The following is a 22,264-nucleotide window of genomic DNA, read 5'->3' on the forward strand; positions in this document are numbered from 1 at the left end:
ACATCCCTACCCAAGCAGGATGCTTGGCATTTGCCAGAGGACACCAGGATTAGCAAATTCATCCATGGGCCCTGTGCGGTTTACAGATGAAAGCAGGTTCACACTGAGCACGTGACAGAGTCTGGAGCCACCATGGAGATCTGAATCCTGCAAGCATCCTTCAGCATGACTGGTTTGGCAGTGGGTCAGTAATGATTTGTAAAACGCTATGGAACTTGATGGCGCTATATAAATAAAGATTATTAGAATTCTTGGAGGGCTGCAAAGCCCTCCATTTGGGCAGAAGAAGTAGCCTGAATGCCATTAGGTACCGAGATGAGACCCCTTGTGAGATCATATGCTGGTTCAGTTGTCCCTGGGTTCCTCCTAATGCAGGACAATGCTAGCCCTCATGTGGCTGGAGTGTGTCAGCAGTTCCTGCAAAATGAAGGGATTGAACCTATGGACTGGCCCACTTGTTCCCCAGACCTGAATGCAGTCAAGCACATCTGTAACATCATGTTTCACTTCAAAGACTGTGATAGACTGTCCAGGAGTTGGCAGATGCTGAAGTCCAGGTCTGGGAGAAGATCTCTCAGGAGACCATCCACAAACCTCATCATATAGGCACGTGGAAGCCAAACACAATGCTGAGCCTCATTATGACTTGTTTAAAGCACATCAAATTAACAGTGGGTTTTTACACTTTAACCCCTTATCACCGACGCTTGTTTTCAGCTCAATAGCCAGACATGATTTTTTGAATCTGACATGTTTCAGGATAATTGGTTATAACTTCCGAATGCTCTAACACAGGGGTCTCAAACTCAATTTACCTGGGGGCCGCTTGAGGTAGATTCTGGGTAAGGCTGGGCCGCATCAAGTTTTCCACACAAAATGCACTTACAAAATAGCATTATTCAGATTCAAATGTCATGGCGTCTCCCAGCGCAAGGAAAGCCCCGAGCTGGGAGACATGTTTTTTCTCTATGAACGCGTCCTGTGCACCGAGGGGTCCCAAGCTCCTACCGCACTGAGCCCAGTCAGGGACACTCCATCGCCCCCCCTCCCCCCCGGTACTTGCCTCCCCGTGTCCCTCCCATCGAAGAAGATGAAGTCGCCGCTCTGACCTGCACCAAGTGCGTTCAGAGCGGCGACTTCATCTTCTTCAAGTACCGGAGGGAAGGGGATTAACCGGTTACGGGCCCTTTCCTGTTTTTTCATGTCCATTTTTCACTCCCCACCTTCAAAAATCTATAACTTTTTTATTTTTACACGTAAAGAGCTGTGTGACGGCTTGTTTTCTGCGTAACAAATTGCACTTCATAGTGATGGTATTTAATATTCCATGCCATGTACTTGGAAGCGGGAAAAAAATTCCAAATGCAATGAAAATGGTGAAAAAACGCATTTGCGCCATTTTCTTGTGGGCTTGGATATTACGTCTTTCACCAAGCGCCCCAAATGACATGTCTACTTTATTCTTTGGGTCGGTGCGATTAAGGGGATACCAAATTTGTATAGGTTTTATAATGTTTTTTACAAAAATTAAACCCTCCTGTACAAAACTTATTTTTTTGATTTTGCCAAATTCTGGCGCTAATAATTTTTTCATACTTTAGTGTACGGAGCTGTGGGTGGTGTATTTTTTTGCGAAATTTGATAATATTTTCAATGATATCATTTTTAGGACTGTACGACCTTTTGTACTGATCACTTTTTATAGATTTTTTATATTTTTCAAAATGGCGCTATTTTCCGTTACGGGGTTAAAAGCAGTGAAAAACCGTTATCATATTTTGATCGGGCATTTTCGGACGCGTCGATACCTAATGTGTTTATGATTTTTACTGTTTATTTATATTTATGTCAGTTCTAGGGAATGGGAGGTGATTTGAAATTTTAGGTTTTTTTATTATAATTTTTTTTTTTTAAACTTTTTTGTATTTTTATTTATACTATTTTTCAGACTCCCTAGGGTACTTTAACCCTAGGTTGTCTGATCGATCCTATCATATACTGCCATACTGCAGTATGGCAGTATATGGGGATTTTCCTCCTCATTCATTACAATGTGCTATCAGCACATTGTAATGAAGGGGTTAAAACGAAATAGCCTCGGGTCTTCCGAAGACCCGAGGCTATGGAGACGGATCGCCGCCCCCCGATGACGTCACGGGGAGCGGCGATCCCAGGTAAGATGGCGGCGCCCATGCGCCGCTATCTTTTTGAGGCTGCTGGCAGCTTTGCCGGCAGCTATCGCTGTGCAAACACCCGCGATCGGTGCTAGCACCGATCGCGGGTGTTACCGGTAAGCCTTTGCTGCAATATGCAGCAAAGACTTACCGGCTATGGAGAGGGCTCAGCCCGTGAGCCCTCTCCATGCAGCGTGACCCGACCGCCGCCGTGAATACACGGCGGGCGGTGCTTTTCCAGGTGGGGGCCGCAAAATATTGTCCCGCGGGCCACAGTTGGCCCGCGGGCCGCGAGTTTGAGACCCCTGCTCTAACATATCCAGGTGATTTTGAGATTGTACTTCATGATAGTGGTAAAAATTTAAGTGATAAGTTTTGAGTTTCATTCTGGAAAAAAATGAAAATGTGGCAAAATTTTGGAAAAAATCTTCATTTTCAAAGTTTGAAATGTTCTGCATTCCAGACAGGTAGTAAAACTACCCCAAAAGCTCGATAACTAACATTTCCGGAATGTCTGCTTTATGTTAAAATTATATTTTATTCATCCTCTCTTTTTTTCTAGGATGTTATGAGGCTTAGAACTTTAGGTGCGACTTTTCAAATTTTTATGAACATTGCCAAAACTCACATTTTGAGGGACAATTTAGCTTTCAAGTGATTTTGAAAAGTCTAAATAATACTAAAACCCCATAAATTACCCCACTATATAAACACAACCTTCAATGTATGTAAAACAACTTCTATTAAGTCTATTAACCCTATAAGTTTTTCAAATGGGTAACCCTTTCACAACCCGTGACTTAATAGCACGTCACGGGTCGGCTGCGGGTACATGGAGAAGGCTCAAGGGCTGAGCCCTCTCCATAGCCGGTCAGTCTATGCTGCATATCACAGCAAAGGCATAACGGTAACACCGCCAACAAAGGAGATCATCGTTCCCCGTGATGTCATCGGGGAGCGGCGGTCAGTTGCTGGACAGCCTCGGGTCTTCTGTCTGAATTAAACCCATTCATTACTATGTGCAATTAGCACATTGTAAAGAATGAGGAGGAAAATACCCATATACTGCCGTAATGTATTATGGCAGTATATGATAGGATCAATCAGACAACCTAGGGTTAAAGTACCCTAGGGAGTCTCAAAAATAATAAAAGTAAAAATAAAAAAAGTTTAAAAATAGTTTAAAAATCAGGTATTTCCCGCGTCCGAAAATGCCAGATCTATCAAAATATAATAATGTTTTTTCACTGCGTTTAACCCTGTAACGGAAATTTTGAAAAATATTAACAATTCAATAAAAAGTGATCAGAAGGTCGAACAGCCCTAAAAAATGCTAGCATTTAAGCCGCAGAAAATGACACAACCCACAGCTCCGTACACCAAAGTATGAAAAAGTTATTAGCACCAGAAGATGGCAAAATCCGATAAAATTTTCTACAGGAGATTTTAATTTTTATAAATGTATGAAAACATTATAAAACCTAAACAAATTTGGTATCGCCGTAAATGCAACGCCCCAAAGAATCGAGTAGACATGTAAACAAAATCGAAGTGGGATTTAGAAACTTTTGACTTTTTTTTTGGAAAATACATTTATTTAGGCCAAAAATGACACTTTCATAATGACTAAAATGAAATGCTCTGAAAAGTTTGATGCACAATTTCTCGACACCCCATATGTGGTGGTAACCTGCTGTATGGGCGCACGGCCTGCGGATGCTCAGTTACTTTTAGCCGGGTCCTGCCAGGTGGCGGAATCCGACGGAAAGAGGAGCCAGCAGCCTCGGGGCACTCGCAGGACCCTGAGGCTGCGGCAGGAGGGATCGAATGCCCCCGATAAGAAGACAGATTTTCCGATCCCGGGCGTTAGTGCCGGGTCTGGGCTGTGATGTCACAGCCAGACACCGGCACTTTCAGTACCCGATGTCCCGAAATCTTCTCCTGACATGCCGTCGTAGAAAGGCGTTGCGTCACAAGTACCTTTAATGACTGGCGTAGATTCTCGATAGGGCGGTCATTAAGCGGTTAATTTGTTGTGGGTGACCATAAATCCAGGCCTCCATTGGTTAATAAATTTGATTTCTATTGATGATTTTTCTGTGATTTTGTTGTCAGCACATTCAACTTTGTTCATTCAGGTCTATGATTTGTTATTTGAGTGCTCCCTTTCTTTTTTGAGCAGTATTTAAATATATAGTAATGTATGTAAATTATAAAATATTCAGTTAACACAATAATAAAGCTTCTTCTCCTATGGAAGTTTTCAAGATCAGAGGTCTGAGTACTATGGTGCAGAAGTCCTATTTAACCCCTTAACAAATTATGACAACATACATGTTACATATTACACATGTTACACATATGACATGTTACATGTTACATCTGCGCTGGCACCGATTGCCGGTGTTAACCATTTACCTGCTGCAGGCATCATCATTCATCATCACTCCACATTCCGCAGGCACAATTTTATAGGACCATAGACAATTCTCCATATACTGCAATGCTGTAGCTGCTAATTATTCACATTCTCTTCGTGATGTCACCTCTCTCAGCACAGGAGAGCAAGGTGGTGAGGATGTGCATAATTAACAGCCCGGAGCGCCGGACATCTTGTCCCTGCGCTCTATGCTGCTTTTTATAACACTTTTCTAGGTGATTTAGGTGCGTCAAGCTTAGAGAAGACAAGCGTCAGGATCAAATTGAAGAGGTGCACAGGTAAGTATATGTAGAGGTTTTTAGCCTTTTTTAAAATGGTAGATTTCCTTTAAATGAATATTTAATTGTAGGACAATCCTTTAAGGTAAGCTCTGATCCATCTACAAATATTATTGTCTTTTTGTCAAACCAATATGTCATAGTAATGTAATATAATTTGTTACCTTTTTCAACATCTCAAGGAATGTGCACTTGTATTACTGAAACATTCAGTGATATGCACATTTTAGAAAACATATCACTGCATCTGAAGCCCACCAATATGTTTATGAATGGAATCTTGTGTGAGGGATTGGACATATCTGGAACATACAGATAAAGCTGTTCTTAAGAACCACTTGTTACTTACTATGAAAAAAAGATAAGCAACTATGTAGGAGAGAGTATGGGTTAGCGCTCATCGCTGCTCCCTTCTCCATTGAAAGCCAAGGGGCTGCGTTGTAAAAATGGTGGTGAACCTATGTCCGCACCAACCACTGCTTGTTGCGGACAACCACTGTCCCAACTGCGCTATGATACTGCTAACAGCCATGACAGAGCAGGGCGCTGACACTGCCTGCTCTGTCACACTGATCACTGCAGCGCATAGGACGGTAAGCGTCCCAGCGCTGGCAGCGTAATGATGTCATTATGCTGCCAGCGCTAGGCACCTTACTCCCTGTGCTCTGCAGTGATCAGCCGGAGGAACGTGGAGTCTAAGGTGAGTTTATTTATTTATTTTTTTATTCAGGGCATCCAGGGGGCATAAAAGATCAGCAGGAAGGCTGATTTCCTGCCCGCTCCCACCCCTCCCCTAAAACTCCGCCCACAACCGGCCCGAAACTCACGGGACAAACTGTGCCCGCTACCACAAGCCCGAACCCCAGCCCGCTTCTGCCCGCTATCGCAAACCCCCCGCCCAAACTCCGCCCACTACTGCAATTCGCCCGCCTGAACTCTGGCCGCTCTCGCAACCCCTACCCCCCCCCCCCCAACTCCGGTCACTGCACCCCCATCATCCCCTCCACTGGAACTCATGCCTCATAACCCCACTGCCCCAAACTCAGGTGCTGCATTACCCCCCAGCCCTAACTCTGGACGCCCACCCTTTGCCCTCTACCATACCGACCTCACCCCCCCTGGAACAACAGACACCTGAACTTCTGCCCGCCAGCATGGCTGCCACCTTGGACAACCAAAGAGTAAGTAACATATGTATTTCTATGTATGTATTTATGTATATACATATTATATTATATATTTATATGTGCATTTATATATAGCGGTGTGAGGGCTTATTTTATGTGTAACATATTTTACTTCTCAGTTATTTATTATTCCATGTCGTGTACTGGGAAGCTGGATTTTAGTACTTTCGCTGTGCGCTCCAAATCATTTGTCTCCTTTATTCTTTGGTTCGGTAAAATCACAGTGATACCAGATTTGTAGGTTTTATTGTGTTTTAATACTTTTTCAATAATTAAAACAGTGTACGAAAAAGAAAATAGTTTCGCCATCTTTTGACGCTAATAACTTTAGTGCACGGAGCTGGGGAGGTGTGATTTTTTTGCTTAATGAGCCGTTGTTTTCATTGCTACCATTTTGAGGACTGCGTGAACTTTTGATAACTTTTTATTACTCTTTTATGTGATGTAAAATGGTGTAAAAGTGGCGTTTCAGTGTGTATAGGACTGCTGAAATCCGAGCTCAGACAGTCCTGTGTAAATTGATTCTAAACTAAACCGTCAGTTTTCAGGTTAAAATGCCGTACTGGCACTTTGCGATAAGTAATTAGGTTTTGGGTTGCAGTTTGGGCACTCTGTCTCTAAAAGGTTCGCCATCACTGCCCTACACAACGCAGTGAGACACTGGGGCCTATTTACTAAGGGTCCGCGGATCACATTTCTGTCGGGTTTTCTGAAGTTTTTGGGGATTGCACCACTGGGACAGGTATTTAGAAGGGGATTTTATCGCATGAGACAGAAATTGGGGGGGCCATCGGACAATCCGACTGATTCGGACTAAGAGCGGGATTTAACTTTAAAATTGTGTTGCAAGACATGCACTTACATAGCCAGGAGGAAGATGCTGAACTCCGGCGGACCTGATCAGGGAAGCGACACATTCAGGAAGTCGGGCGCATGATCTTACCGAATCGTGGCACGGTGCATCGTCGTCGGACAATGCACTTTCGGGAACCCAGAGAGACCGGGTGAGTAAATGTTCCCCACTGTGTGCACACTGCAACATGACCAGGTGCCAAAGACGTCTATGGGGGCTGTGATGCTGCAGAAAATTGTGCAGCCGTAGCAAAGGCCCTAATACATAATGTGCAAGGGGCTTAAGGCTGCTTTCACACGAATGGATGCTACACCTGGGCAAGGACCTGAGTAAACTTTCAGGTGGAGAGGTGGAGGGGTGATTGCCGCTTTACTTATATTAGCTGATCTCGGGAACTAATAACTGTTAAGCGCCAATTGTGCATAATTTCCTTAAGATGATGGTCCTCTAAATCAGGGATATCTCTTTGCCATACTTGGAAGACAGTCTGAAGAGAGTCTACGCATCTGATGCAAGTGCAAAGGGGTCAAGTATAACCTGTGTAGCCACTTTACTTGTATTAGCTGATCTCGGGAACTAATAACTGTTGAGCGCCAATTGTGCGTAATTTCCTTAAGATGACGGTCCTCTAAATCAGGGATATCTCTTTGCCATACTTGGAAGCTTTTGGCAGCTGGGGAGGTCTGGGAATCCATCAATTGCTTATAAAAGGTGGATGTAGGTTTCCAAAGGTCTTTGGTTCTGGCGATGGCCGCCATGGGACTATGCTCAATCTGTAACTCCTCCCTCCCAAACTGGATCCCCAGGACATGGCATAATTGCAAGTATCTATAGAAGGTGGTAGGAGCTAGATTAAACTCTTGACTAAGGGATACAAAGGTCCTGAAATACCCATTTTGGTATAACTGGACCAGGTACTTAATCCCCTTGCGCGCCCAGAACTCAAAGTCTGGCAGAGTTTTCAACTCCGGTAGGAAGGGGTTACCACAAGGGGGTAACAGGAGACCAGGCCCCAGATTCATCCCCCGGATAGTCCAATACTCTGTTCTACTACTCTGTTTTATGGTGGACCGTTCCACCATAAAAATGGGGTCAGGAGTTTGTCTTTATTGCCCAGGTCCCATTTTCTGGCTATTGACAGAGCAGCAAAGTACAAGCTCCCAAACTCATTCACCACTGTCAATAAGGTGTCAAGCGAGGGGCCTGTGCTTAAGCGTATGCTTGTGTATGGCCACTATGATAGCTTCATGGAAGGTATCCGGCAGCTCAGAGACTTCCCAAGAATATTTATAGGTCACAAGCAGTCTAGGGCTAATCTCCTCTACATGTCTGCTGTACCACTCCGCCAGGTGCCAGAGAGGTAATTGCATGTGCTATCTCCTCAACCGTCAAAGGGGCACCAAGAAAGTCCCTGTCAGCAGCCGCCAGTCTCGAGAGAGGCGTGGTGTTTAAATAGGCTAAAACTGAACAAACGGAGCACATATACCAGATGGGTCCGTCACAGAGGAGCCCGACTGGTCGGAAATGCCTGCCACCACAGTCTGGGGAGTTTCAACCCTGGATAGATATGCCAATGTCTTCTCCCCCTTATCACCGTCAGCAAAAATGTGTTGTCTCTGGCTCAGCAGTTCTTTACTGGTGTACTCCGTCAAGAGTAAGTTATACTGTCTCTGTATCCCCAACCAAGTGTCTCTAGCAGCTGATATGTCTGCTCCACCTCAGACATTTCTGATAAATCTCCCCCTATCTCTCTATTCATCTTACCTCACACAGTAACCAAGCAAAGTTCAGAGCTCATATAAATGACCTGTGGCAGAACAACCAATCACGGCTCAGCTGCAGCCACAGCAGCAGCAGACAATGGTTCCTGTATATGGTGGTAAATAAGCGGATTTTGGAAAGCATGGGGTGAAAATTTCAACTCAAAACTGAGACTATGACATTCCTTGAGTCACAGAGAGTGGTTGTTCAAAATTTGGTGATTGTAAACTCGACTTAACAGATTCCTTTAGTGGACATACATACACACACACAGAGCTTTATATATTAGATGTATCCATTATAAAGTGAAGCTCTGTTGCCGGATTCTCCAATCAAAATGCTGGATGAAGTAATCCTGTATACATGCTAATGTCATAAAATCCAAAATATCATGTTTTTGCATTGCTATCTAGAGTAATTTTTTTTTGTTGAGGGGGGGGGGGGTGGAGGTTGAACCACTGGACTGGTGCTGGTGAATCTGAAAACATGCCCATGTTGTTTTTTTTATGTTTAGAATCTTTTTCCGATTCTGGTTTATCAGATTCAAACTACTGACCAAACTACTAAAATGACAACAAAATCTATAAATAAAACTTGCAGATTATGCTTAGATGCTTTGGACCCATGTGCATAAATTTTGTCTTCCAAGTGGTTAAAGGAAACCTACCACTTGAAGTGGTAGGTGTAAGATGCATATACCGAGCACTTGGTGCGCCGAAGCTCCTTCGCTGTAAAGAATAAAAAGTGTATAAACCGCGATACAGCGGTTTTGGACACTAATGAAAGTAAGCACCAGGTAGGTTTCCTTTAAGCCTGTTAAGCAAATGAACAATGCAGTTTTATAAGTGATCAACTTGTCCGCGACCACCCAATGACGAAAGACGTCAGAAGGCACGGGTACCTAGTCGCTGTTTTCTCCAGTTCCCGCACTAATCATTGTAGCTGGACTGGGTCTTGGGCTGTCAGACACAGGTGGAGACCCTAGGGAGAAGGTAGAAGTGGTTTATTATCATCTCTGCCTTCTCCTGTACAGTTCTACTCCAGACATTTTCCCCCGCAGGTTTTCGTTTTCACCTGCAATTGTGGTGTTTATAAATGTCCCAGTTAACTCCTTAACGCTCTGCGCCGTAGCTCTACGGCGCAGCGGTATAGGGAATGTATGAAGAGGGCTGACGGGCCGAGTCCTCTTCATACAAAGGTGGGGGTTGTTGCATATTGCAGCAAACTCCCACCGCTAATAACCGCGGTCAGTGCTTGCACCGATCGCGGCTATTAACCCTTTGATGCTGGCGCACGGGCGCCAGCATCTTTATTCCGATCGCCGCGCCCTTCGTTTCACCCGAGGCTTAATGGCTTCTGCAGATTCGTTACAATGAGCTGCAAAAATGCCATATATTGCAATACAGAAGTATTTCAGTATATGAAAGGAACGACCTGACTATCTAGGGTTAATGTACCCTAGATGGTCTAAGATCTAGTGAAAAAAAAAAGTTTAAAAAAAGTTTAAAAAATAAAAAAAAATAATAAAATATTACAAATTCAAATCACCCCCCTTTCGATAGAACTGATATAAAAAATAATAAACAGTAATAATCACAGACACATTAGGTATCGCCGCGTCCCAAAATGCCCGATCTATCAAAATATAAAAACGGTTACGGCCGGCGGTGACCTCCGAGACGGGAAATAGCGCCCAAATGTCCGAAATGCGACTTTTACACCTTTTTACATCACATAAAAAATTGAATAAAAAATGATCAAAATGTGGAACACAGACTTCAAAATGGTAGCAATGAAAACGTTGGCTCATTTTGCAAAAAATGACACCTCACACAGCTCCGTGCGCCAAAGTATGAAAAAGTTATTAGCTTCAGAAGATGGCAAATTTTTTTTTCTTTTTTGTACACATTCGTTTAATTTTGGAAAATGTATTAAAACACAATAAAACCTGTATAAATTTGGTATCACCGCGATCGCACTTAACCAAAGAATAAAGCCGAGGTCAAAGTCGTAAAAACTGAGCCCACAAGAACGTGAACGTGCGTATTTTCAATTTTTCCACATTTGGAATTTTTTTAGAGCTTCACAGTACACGGCATTACGGTAAGTAAAATTTGTTACGCACAAAATAAGCCCTCACACAGCTCTGTACACGTAAAAATTTAAAAAGGTATGGTTTTTTGAAGGTGGAGAGCGAGAAATGAGCGAAAAAACCCTGCGTCCTTAAGGGGTTAAAGGAGGAAGCTTGTAAGGGGGGGAGGGGGGGGGGGTATCCAAAAAAGTCATCCAGGGGACTTTTATGAACTTATGAGGAACATGTAAAGTAAAAACACACACACTAAATATTAATAAATATTCACAAATAAACATTAATATTTCATAATATATATATATATATATATATATATATATATATATATATTATATATATATATATATATATATAAATATATATACACACACACACACACACATATATACACATTACAAAAACCAAATCTTTTTCTGCAGTTTTTGTAAAAAAGCTAAACATGTTTATAATACATTTTTAACTATCCCTAATATGAATGAAAAAATGCTGCAAACAGTTTTAAGGTACTGCACAAAAAACAGGAAGTTTTGGTCCTTTCACCAATTAGTAGGGTGCTGCATAGCACCTTCAGGTTCCACCGTAATGTATGCTCTCCCCGGGGCGTTCCGTAAATAAATTATATTATGGTGTAGCCCAATGGTGCTCTGAAGAGCACTAGAGGCTCATTTGCATATTTTATACACTTATTCCTCACAGAAATCAGGCCATGCAAAGTCATAAGAAATGAAGCTTGGTACATACAGGGACAGGACTAGCAGGCAAGTAATAATCATCTACCTTCCGATAATCTGATTGTCGATGTCCTTTAAAGCCTGGTCGGAAAGGGGTTAGAGAAATAAAGTATACCTGATTGTATAAACACATGTTCAACAGACAACATGGCTGCCACTGGTAGTAGGAGATCCTCACACCCAAGAGATGTCGCTTTGATAAGAGCACACGCCAGATTTGGAGTTAATGGAAATTCAATGATAAAACGTCCAAGATCTGTAACATTGCCGACCCTTTTAAAGATAGACAAGGAGATAAAATACAAAGATCAGTTCTGCAGACTGGCATATTATTACATAATTTATAGATTGGTAGTTTGTATTTCTAAACATAGTGATGTGATAGCCTATTAACACTAAAATATACCTCTACAAATTTTACACAGATTAGAAACATCTGCCGCTAGCATTGCCATGGTTATTGTGCTTGGTATTGCAGCCCCTTGCACAATAAGTTTCCTATATGCTGCAATCTTATTGACTGACTATGCTGCTGAACGCCTGATAGAACTTAATTTATAATAGATTTGAAGCACTCAGCATTATGCATTGGCATAGGTAATGAACAACTACCAATATATAACAGGCCAAACTTCTTTTAGAAATATAGGCCTACTAACCCAAGGTAATCATTACCTACCCTAATTAAATATGTAATTTACTAATTTCTTCTTAATTATAAACATGCTATAAATTTTACATTCTAAACGTTTCTTATAATACCGTATATACTCGAGTAAAAGCCGACCCAAGTATAAACCGAGGACCCTAATTTTACCACAAAAACCTGGTAAAACCTATTTTTTACTCGAGTATAAGCCGGGTTTTGGTTTTCAGCACATTTTTTTGTGCTGAAAAACTAGGCTTATACTCGAGTATATATGGTAATTTAAATGATTTTCAAATAAACATTTTTTCCTTTGTGTTGCAATACACTTAAGAGGCTTAAAGGGGTATCCCCATTTCAGCAACAAAGTTATTGTTTTTATGATAAAAAGTTATACAATTTTTAATATAGTTCCTCATGGTTGGCTAGACCTCTGCTTGCTGTCGTTCTATAGAAAGCTTATGCTTTTACCTCCAGTGGATAGGAATCTGACCGTGGTCACACAGGTGCACGGCTCGTTATGTCACAGAGAGTAATCAGAGCTGTGGATAATAAAGAGGCGTGCACCTGTGTGGTCAGATTTCTGTCCACTGGAGGTAAATGCAGAAGCTTTCTATAGAATGACAGCAAGCAGAGATCTAGAAAACCAAGAGGAATTGATACAGAAAGTAGATTGTATTATAAAAAGTTATACAACTTTCAAAACAATTACATTTATTTCCTGTAACGGGAAAACCCCTTTAAAGAGAACATGCATTGCCCCTATCCCTACATTGTCCCTCAAAATTTAAACAATCAGGTCCTAAATCTGTATGCAAATCACATGAGAGAGGTCCAATAAGCCTTTCCTATTCATCAATTAAGCATATTCATGAATATCAGGCACAGTCACACCCCCAGTGTATTACTGACCTATATGATGATGTGACACTCCTGGTGCTGGCTGTCTCTATGTGCTTGCAGCCCTTGCAGCCTGTGTGTGAGAGACATTTAACTGTTCCAATATGCAGCCATGTGTATGGGAGAAGAGCATGTCAGGTACTTGTGTAGCTGAGGTCTGTATCTCTCACATGTGTATAGGAGAAGAGCATGTCAGGTACTTGTGTAGCTGATGTCTTTGTCTCTCACATGTGTATAGGAGAAGAAAGTATGTCATGTACTTGTGTAGCTGATGTCTGTCTCTCACATGTGCATAGGAGAAGGTCACATGTCAGGTACTTGTGTAGCTGATGTCTGTATCTCTCACATGTGTATAGCAGAACATGTCAGGTACTTGTGTAGCTTATGTCTGTATCTCTCACATGTGTATAGGAGAAGAGAGCATGTCAGGTACTTGTGTAGCTGATGTCTGTGTCCCTCACATGTGTAAAGGAGAAGAGAGCATGTCAGGTACTTGTGTAGCTGATTTCTGTGTCCCACACATGTGTAAAGGAGAAGAGAGCATGTCAGGTACTTGTGTAGCTGGTGTCTGTGTCTCTCACATGAGTATAGGAGAAGAGCACATTTTGACCACTTTTCGGCCTTTTGATCCCTTTTTATAGATTTTTTTTATATTTTTCAAAATGGCAAAAAAGTGCCACTTTTTCCGTTACAGGGTGCTATTCTTCATTACGGGTTATACGCTGGGAAAAATCGTTATTATATTTTGATTTATCGGATATTTTGGGGCACGATGATACCGAACATGTTTATGATTCTTACTGTTTATTTGCTTTTATATGTGATCTAGGGAAAGGGGGGCGATTTAAACTTTTTTTTTTGCCATTTTTCATATTAATAAAAAAAAACATTTAAACTATTATTTCCATCTGCTGGCTATTAGAGATCATTGCACTTGGCAAGCCTACGAGTCTCAATGAGACTGTAAGCTGCCATGCCAACCGATCGCTGCCCCCGATGACGTCACAGGGGGCAGCGATTGGCCATCCAAGATGCGCCCATGTAAAGGTAAGTTAACTGCCGCGATTGGTGCCAGCACCGACTGCGGCAGTAACAGCGAGCGTCAGCTGTGTTATACAGCCGACACCGGCCGTGTATGGAGAGAGCTCAGCTTGTGAGCTCTCTCCATACACCCTTCACAGCACGAGGACAATATAGTTCGTCCTCGGTCGTGAAGGTGTTAATCTAGTTATTGTGCCTCTGCATGAAAAATACAGACCTAATTTAATCTTCCTACATGACAATGCCACTGTTTTTGGCTTTTGTTTCAATAAATTGCTTAAGGTGAGGAAATCTTTTACATTTTCTATAGATTTAACCCAAAAACCAAATATCCCTCAATTTGAGTAGTGTATGATCAATATAATCAGAAAATACACACATTATAAATAACCCTGCTTGAAAATAAACGCACTTAAGATGCATCACAATCAGACACTACCAGTTTTGGATAGAAGTGAAAATGAATAAAAGATTATTTCACCTGTCAATTGCACTGCATTGATAGAGCTTCCTAAGTGCTTCCAGTATGAACCTTTCTTCGGGTGGATCCAAGTAGGGAAACCTATAAGAAAATTAGAATCCATAATACAAGTTTTTAAAGCGTAACTGTAAAAATACAGTGATTTTACCAAATAATTATTTGTGATTTCCCTTGAAAACAAACAGAATGATACCTACTTTGTGCTGATCGCCCTTAATTTCCAAAGTTATGGCATTTTCTGTTGTGAAAGTGTTTGACAAAAATCTCTCACCAGAGGTGTAGTAGGCGGAGACTAATGTCTGTCGGTCTATGCCCTCAAGCTGAGGCCAGTTAGCTTGCTCACAGATCCCATGATGGCTTGCGATCTCTCTCAAATTAATCAATCATTACATCCATTTAGTTTCCCATATGTAAATGCACTGAACACTGCACATTGCACATACAGAATGTATATGGTGACTAGCCTGGCAGCACATGGAGAAGCAGGGAACATGTAATAAGTTGTAGAAATCATAAGTACATGAAGTCTATGCCTGTGCTGCGTGAGCACTACGGGTTAATAGCTCATCTGCACAGAGCTGTTACTGCAGCTGACAAGGTGTGGGAAGGGCTGCAGCATGAGGTAAAGAGACAGACAGAGAAAGTCCTGTAGAATCATAGACTGGGGTGGAGACACTGATAAGGAACAGGGGAGATCTTGTACCTCACTATTCTGTGCAAGGGACATCTATATCCACGGTTCTGTACATATCCAGCTCTGCTACATTCACATGACCTCCTCTGTGAGCAGGGAGTAGCAGCCCCTCCCCTCCCATGAAACGGACGGTGTAACAAAGTATGAACAAAGTATGGATTCACAGTAGTGATGGGAATTACATCTCTTCTTAGTGAGTTGGCTCATTAGGTAACAAAGATAATAGGAAAAGTTGTTTTACATCCCAAGAGCTATTGGTTTGTGGAAAAAAACCTTTACTGTTAATCTTTAATTAACTCATATGAAAATCTGAGTTTTTGGACTGAATTTACCTAGAATCACAACTGGAGTGGTGTATTGGGGTGCCAAAACATTTGCTTGTAACTACCAGTCTTAGAACTATTTGCATCAGTGTTACCCTACATTGCAAGTCTTAATCCCATTTGTATCAGAACTAGTCTCAGTGGCATTTGCATCAATGTTACCTTACACTGCCAGTCTTACACCTATTTACTTCACTAATAAATAACAGTACTAGTCTTAGTAGTATTTGCATCAGTGTTACCGTACACTACCGGTGCAGACACCCGAGGCTTCCTCTCCTGCTTTGTTCGGCTGAACTTGTACCACCACCTTCCGAGTGGTAAGGCCGCCTGTCTCCCCACAAAGGGAGAATGTGACATTAACACAACTACTACCACCACTACCATTATCAAGCCTATCCACACCATCCATTCAAATAAAAAAAAAAAAAGTATGTTTGGGCCACGCATCGGCTATGGTCCTGAATAATTTCCAAATAGCTGGGTGAAACAACAGCCAGAATCTTGTAGCAGCTTTTGGCCCTGCAAGGTTGATGAATATCCCAGGCCATGCTGAATTTTGTGGTGCAAAGGTTCATGGCCAACTGAACAGACCTGCACAGTAGAGGAACCAATTTGATGGAATTCAACTTTGCGTATGCTGAAAAGGGTGTGTGTGCAGCAACAGGCAATTGTTGAATTCCAGCTCCAGAACGCTCCAGACTGGGCCTCCATGATGTACATTTGCTCAGTGCTACACTGCTTCCAATATGCTTCAAATATAGCCAGCACTGAAGACACCATCGTCAACGCTAGCATCACCATCTTTTGCCTGCTTGAAAAAGCTCTCCAGGACATGACTGTGGATGTAATAGCGGTCCAGGAGGTAGAAGAGGAGAACAGGTGTTAGCCCAGTCCACACATGGCTTGCAGGGTGGGTTGCTGGACCAGTGGTCATGTACTACGCTGTCAAGCCAGTGGAAATATTTGGAGGAAGATGAGGAGGATGACAGCCAGAGCAGCTTACTGGCATCAATACAGTGTGGCTGGGGAGATGCAGAGGAGGAGACACCTGCCGAGGGCAGTTTTTCCTTGCTTCTGGCTAGCCTGGCCCATATCTGCAATTATATGCTCCAGTGCCTGCGCAACAACACCCGAGTTGGCAAAAATAAAGGAAGTACAAGTGCAAATTGGTGCACTACTGGCTGTGTTCCTATACAAGCTCAGTGGCAGCACAAGTAGTATGAGGAGGAGGAAGTCGCCAATGCAACAGCAACACCAGCTTCAACTGAGGAGGGAGAATGAGCATGGCCACAATTTCCACCACCATCGAGTATTGAATATTACAACGTTGCACCGCATAGCAAGGCAGGTTGCTACGCCACTGTCCAGCTACCCTGTTGCCTCAGTCAGAGGCGGGTAAAGAGGTGCTCCTTTCTATGTTATTTGAATGCTATTTGAATGTGGAGCATGACAAGCATTTTCCAGAAAGGGATTTTAGATTCTTGAGTTGCTTGATTATCATTACACCACAAGATGGCATCAAGTTGCAAGAATATGTCTCCAGCAGAAGAAACATAGTGATATAATATTTTACTACATAATGTAGTCAGGTTTTTTTGTAGAAAAGCAATTAAGTTTATGGAGCTTCTGTATAATGCTGGGAACACTCGCAGTGATTAACATTTGAAGTATTAATAAAAATCCCATCCACATGCTAAAATAAAATGTCAGACACTGCTGGGGATTCTTTTTGTGGAATTAAAACTTTTCCAAGGACTGTGGTAAAAAGTAACACATTATTGGTGCAGTTCTTAAGATAGCTCGGCTGTGTAAAAAATGCAAGGGGACAGGGGCGTAACTTTAGGGGGTGCAGATGTTGCGATCACACCTGGGCCCAAGAGGTTTAGGGGGTCCTTATGGTGTTACTTTCCCATATGAGAAGACTATTACTATAAACCATACATTATAGTCAGGGGCTTGGCACAGACTTTGCACTGGGGCCCATCAGCTTCTAGTTACGCCACTGCATGGGGAGAACCTATTTAATTATTTTGCTTTACAAATGAGACAGACACTAGAAATTGCAGTAGGTTTGCTACCTATGTAACTTTTGAACACTAACTTACCAGAGCGATTTTGAAATATTATTTTGTTAAATAATTTGTACTACATGTTAGTGGGTCAATTTAGTTATTTGTGGGATAGTTTTTGGTAACATTTTTGAAGAATATGTAATCTCTGTTTTGGTTTTTATTATTTCTAAAATTGTATTTATTAGTGTAGACCACATACAAATGGGTCAGCAGTTTCTGGTATTTCAGAATTGCCATACATTTACACCATGAGGCATTTTACAGAGTAGATTTTACTAAATACAATCCTACATGTATTTCATAGCACATAGATTTTGCTTATGTTGTATAGTGTACAAAAAACTAACGTAATGGCCGACATTTATTAAAGGGTTTGCGCCAGTTTTCTGTCTGACTTTGTGCAAACTGCTTGCACATGTATTTATAAAGCTAACTCAATGTAGCTATTTTCAAGCACTGCTTGAAAATGGCTACATTGAGTTAGCTGAAATGTTGCCTTGTACCCACATGTGAATAAAATATACTGAATTGGAAGACGGAGTGCTGCTACTTTCTTCATTACCATTACGAGCCTGGGGTCTTGGGTCAGACCCACATAGTCAGCACCCAACGGATTGAATCCTTTTTCTCACTGTGCTGCCCGTTTGAATTATTTCTTGTATTTATGATGCAGTGCAGGGTGCACCAGATTAATGAAGACCATGCACCAATATTCAATAATCTACATTAGTGAGGCAAACTGCACATAAGTGAACATTCTTGCCACAAATATCATGATCCTCAAATTTAAATAAGCTAAACTACATTCACATAACTTTGCCACATAATGTGCAAGCAATAACATTCCTGTATTAATTTTATAAAACAGAACCATACTAAGGTAACAATGTATTTACGGAAACAATGGATTACCTGATGACATCATTTACCTCCAGGCATTTAAGGGTGAGAACGACAGATGTTAGACTAGTACGTTTTATCTCAGGGATCATATGATCTGGCATACATTTTTCCCAGAACTCCTCGCTGTAAATCCGATGACATTTACCAGAGGATGTCCTGCCAGCCCTGCCCGCTCTTTGTATTGCTTCACTTCTTTAGGGAATATAATAAAAATGGTTGAAAGAAAACAGCAAAAAAGTAAAACATAAGATAAAGTACAAACAAAATTCAACTTACTTTGAAATAGGTACGATTTCCAAAACATCTAGACCAGCTCTGGGATTATGGTTTAACTGTTTCACAAAGCCACTGTCTACAACATATCTAAAACACATAGCATGGGTTAATTCTAACAATACAAATTACCCATGAAATATCACCTATTCGAATAGGTTAACCAATCTTCCATAGTACAGTACAAATAATTATATGAACACTGACAAATTATTTTCTTTACCCGTTTACGGAAATATATTCAAATAATTTATAGTTTTAGAATGGACATGTACATAAAGCGTGCAGCCCTGCCTACGCCCCCCCCCCCCCCCCCTAGGTGGCAATGAGAACAGGGAGCGATATGGTGCTGCACACGTGTATGTAACATGTCCTATTTTTCCCCGTTGTGCATCTCTATGGAGAAAGCGCGCTGGAATTATGCCCGAGCTGCCATACATTCGTTTGAATATAGCCTAAAATTGGATAATGGGTTTAGGACTACCATCGGGAATCTACTTTCTGAAGTAGTTCCTGAGGCTGATTCTCCCTTCCTGCACTATCCCTAAATCCTTTTTATCTAACTCTCTTCAAGCAAGTCATGCCAAGACCCTGTGAGAGACTTCCGAACTAGGATTGCGGAAGCACGTTAGATATCTCTCAGTAGAAAGGTAAAATATTTTGCACTAGAGTCAAAGTTTTCTTGGTGTAGAAGTACTAATTATGAATCCCAAAATAAAACAGAGCATATGCATCATCCATTATTTAGTGTTCATGTCACTATACCAGCAGGTAAAAAGGACATTGTAAATTGTACCTTATGCCTTCAATTGTCACAGACGTTGCAGCAATGTTTGTGGCTATTACACACTTCCTGATGCCTTTTGGCGGTGGGAGAAAAATTCTTTTCTGCTGATCTGCAAATTAACAAATATATAAAACAGAAAATGTCATTTAGTACTTTATTACCAACCTTCCTGAAATCAACTCTATTCAGCTAAAATCACGATTTACATTCATTCTGTCTAAGGCAGGAACATAACTGCATTGATATAGAAAGGGTCCTACTATGACATCTCATCACTTTGTGTATTCACGTATTCAGTATAGGAACAACCATCAGGCATTAAAGGAAACCTACCACCACAGATCTACCTATTAGGGTAGATCCAGTGGCAGGTTTCTCTAATCTATAGCAGGATAGTGCTTTTTAGGATGAATCTTTTAATCCCCTGTAAATTTTTAATTGTCCTAATATGCAAATCTACCAACGAGGCTAAAGGGGTGTGGAGTAATTGGAGCCGAGACTACATGGTGTGGCTACTCCATGCCCCATTAGCCTCTTGCGATCCACCTACCAACCCATTTCCAGTATGCAGCTCTTCGTAGCTGTGCTCATTCTTCCACGAAGCCAGGTTCTGTGCATGCACAGTGGCTCTGGCTTAGGATCCAAGACTGGGGAGCCGCCAACCTGTACTCTGCACGGAACCTGGCCTCGCGGACGTAGATACGAGGAGCTGCGCGCTGAAGATGGCTTGGTTGGCGGATCGCAAGAGGCTACTGGTATGTGGAGTAGCCGAGCTGTGTAGCCTCAGGTCCAGTTACTCCACGCCCCAGTAGCCTCTTTGGTAAATTTGCATATTACAGCAATTAAAAATTATAAGAGATACGGAGGACTAAAAGATTAGCCCTAAGAGGAACCTGCCTTAATAGGTAGATCCGTGGTGATAGGTTTCCTTTAATTCTATTAGGTATTACAGGTAGACAGTTATGCTTTCATATGTTATAAATTAGTATTTAGGGGCTGCCAATTTGAAATCAGGTTGGGAATGGAGACCTTTGGAGTCACAGTTTCCTCTGAAATTGAAACACTTTTGTGTTTAGACAGGATAACATAATAACATACCGTATATACAGGCAGTCCCCGCGTTACGCACAAGATAGGTTCTGTAGGTTTGTTCTTATAATTGCAATCCCAGTGTTTTTTGTTCTCCGGGACAAATGGATTTGAAAAATGTTGGGTTGTCATAAGAACCAGTATTCAAAGTAAAGCTTAACTGCAGACTCCTTTGATTATATTTGTTTATTGTTATAGTTGTTTATTGTAGCCTCGGGCTAAAGTACAGTAAATTATCAAAATCCAGAAGTCCATTTGTAACTAGGGGTGGTCTGTTAGTCGGGTGTTCTTAAGTAGGGGAACGCCTATACTTGAGTATAAGCCGACCAGAGAATAAGCCAAGGCACCTAATTTTAACACAAAAAAATTGGGAAAACCTATTGACTCGAGTATAAGACGAGGGTGGGAAATGCACTGGTCAAATGCCCCCCAGTATATAGTCAGCAGCCCCCCAGTATATAGCCAGCCCCTGCTCGCTAGTATAAAGCGAGTAGCCCCCAATATATAGCCAACAATCCCCCTAGTATATAGCCAGTACATTCCCCGCTTGTATATAACCAGTGCCTGCCGCCCATGTATAAAGCCAGTGCCTGCCACCCATGTATAAAGCCAGTGCCTGCCACCCATGTATAAAGCCAGTGCCTGCCCCCCCGTATATAACCAGTGCCTGCCCCCCGTATATAACCAGTGCCTGCCCCCCCGTATATAACCAGTGCCTGCCCCCCGTGTATATAGCCAGTACCTGCCCCCCGTGTATATAGCCAGTACCTGCCCCCCGTGTATATAGCCAGTACCTGCCCCCCGTGTATATAGCCAGTACCTGCCCCCCGTGTATATAGCCAGTGCCTGCCCCCCGTGTATATAGCCAGTGCCTGCCCCCCGTGTATATAGCCAGTGCCTGCCCCCCGTGTATATAGCCAGTGCCTGCCCCCCGTGTATATAGCCAGTGCCTGCCCCCCGTGTATACAGCCAGTGCCTGCCCCCCCCGTATATAGCCAGTACCTGCCCCCCCCGTATATAGCCAGTACCTGCCCCCCCCGTATATAGCCAGTACCTGCCCCCCCGTATATAGCCAGTGCCTGCCCCCCCGTATATAGCCAGTGCCTGCCCCCCTGTATATAACCAGTGCCTGCCCCCCCTGTATATAGCCAGTGCCTGCCCCCCTGTATATAGCCAGTGCCTGCCCCCCCGTATATAGCCAGTGCCTGCCCTCCCATATATAGCCAGTGCCTGCCCCCCCCCGTATATAGCCAGTGCCTGCCCCCCCTGTATATAGACAGCCCACTGCCCAGCCTAAAAAAAACCAAAAAATTCTGTACTCATCATTTCGACACTTCCCTTCTGTCTTAAAGGACACCTGTCATCAGGTCTGTGTCACTTGTCCTGTCACCTCTACCTGTTGGAGCAGCTCACAAGGATCCCATCCCAGCCTTTATCTAGTTATTTCATACATTATTCATTGTAAAATCATCTATTTTTTATCATGTACATGAGGCTGGTCACATGGTCAGAGGCAGTGATGTCACCCCTGTTACC

General features: G+C 42.4%; 1 protein-coding gene across 4 annotated transcripts in view; it reads right to left on the reverse strand.

The window, feature by feature from the left end:
* The window catches only part of DHX40 (DEAH-box helicase 40), a 53,551-nt gene that overhangs the window by 16,241 nt on the left and 15,046 nt on the right, over nucleotides 1-22,264 (reverse strand). For all 4 annotated transcript variants that reach the window (XM_072136478.1, XM_072136477.1, XM_072136479.1 and 1 more), the window contains 5 exons: nucleotides 19,649-19,748; nucleotides 18,856-18,942; nucleotides 18,589-18,771; nucleotides 14,585-14,665; nucleotides 11,632-11,789 (listed from right to left, as the gene is read on the reverse strand). In XM_072136478.1, coding sequence (XP_071992579.1) covers nucleotides 11,632-11,789; nucleotides 14,585-14,665; nucleotides 18,589-18,771; nucleotides 18,856-18,942; nucleotides 19,649-19,748 — 609 coding nt within the window. The remainder of the gene's footprint in view (nucleotides 1-11,631; nucleotides 11,790-14,584; nucleotides 14,666-18,588; nucleotides 18,772-18,855; nucleotides 18,943-19,648; nucleotides 19,749-22,264) is intronic.

The sequence above is a fragment of the Engystomops pustulosus genome, chromosome 2 (genome assembly GCF_040894005.1).
Source record: "Engystomops pustulosus chromosome 2, aEngPut4.maternal, whole genome shotgun sequence".
Classification (NCBI taxonomy): Eukaryota; Metazoa; Chordata; class Amphibia; order Anura; family Leptodactylidae; genus Engystomops; species Engystomops pustulosus.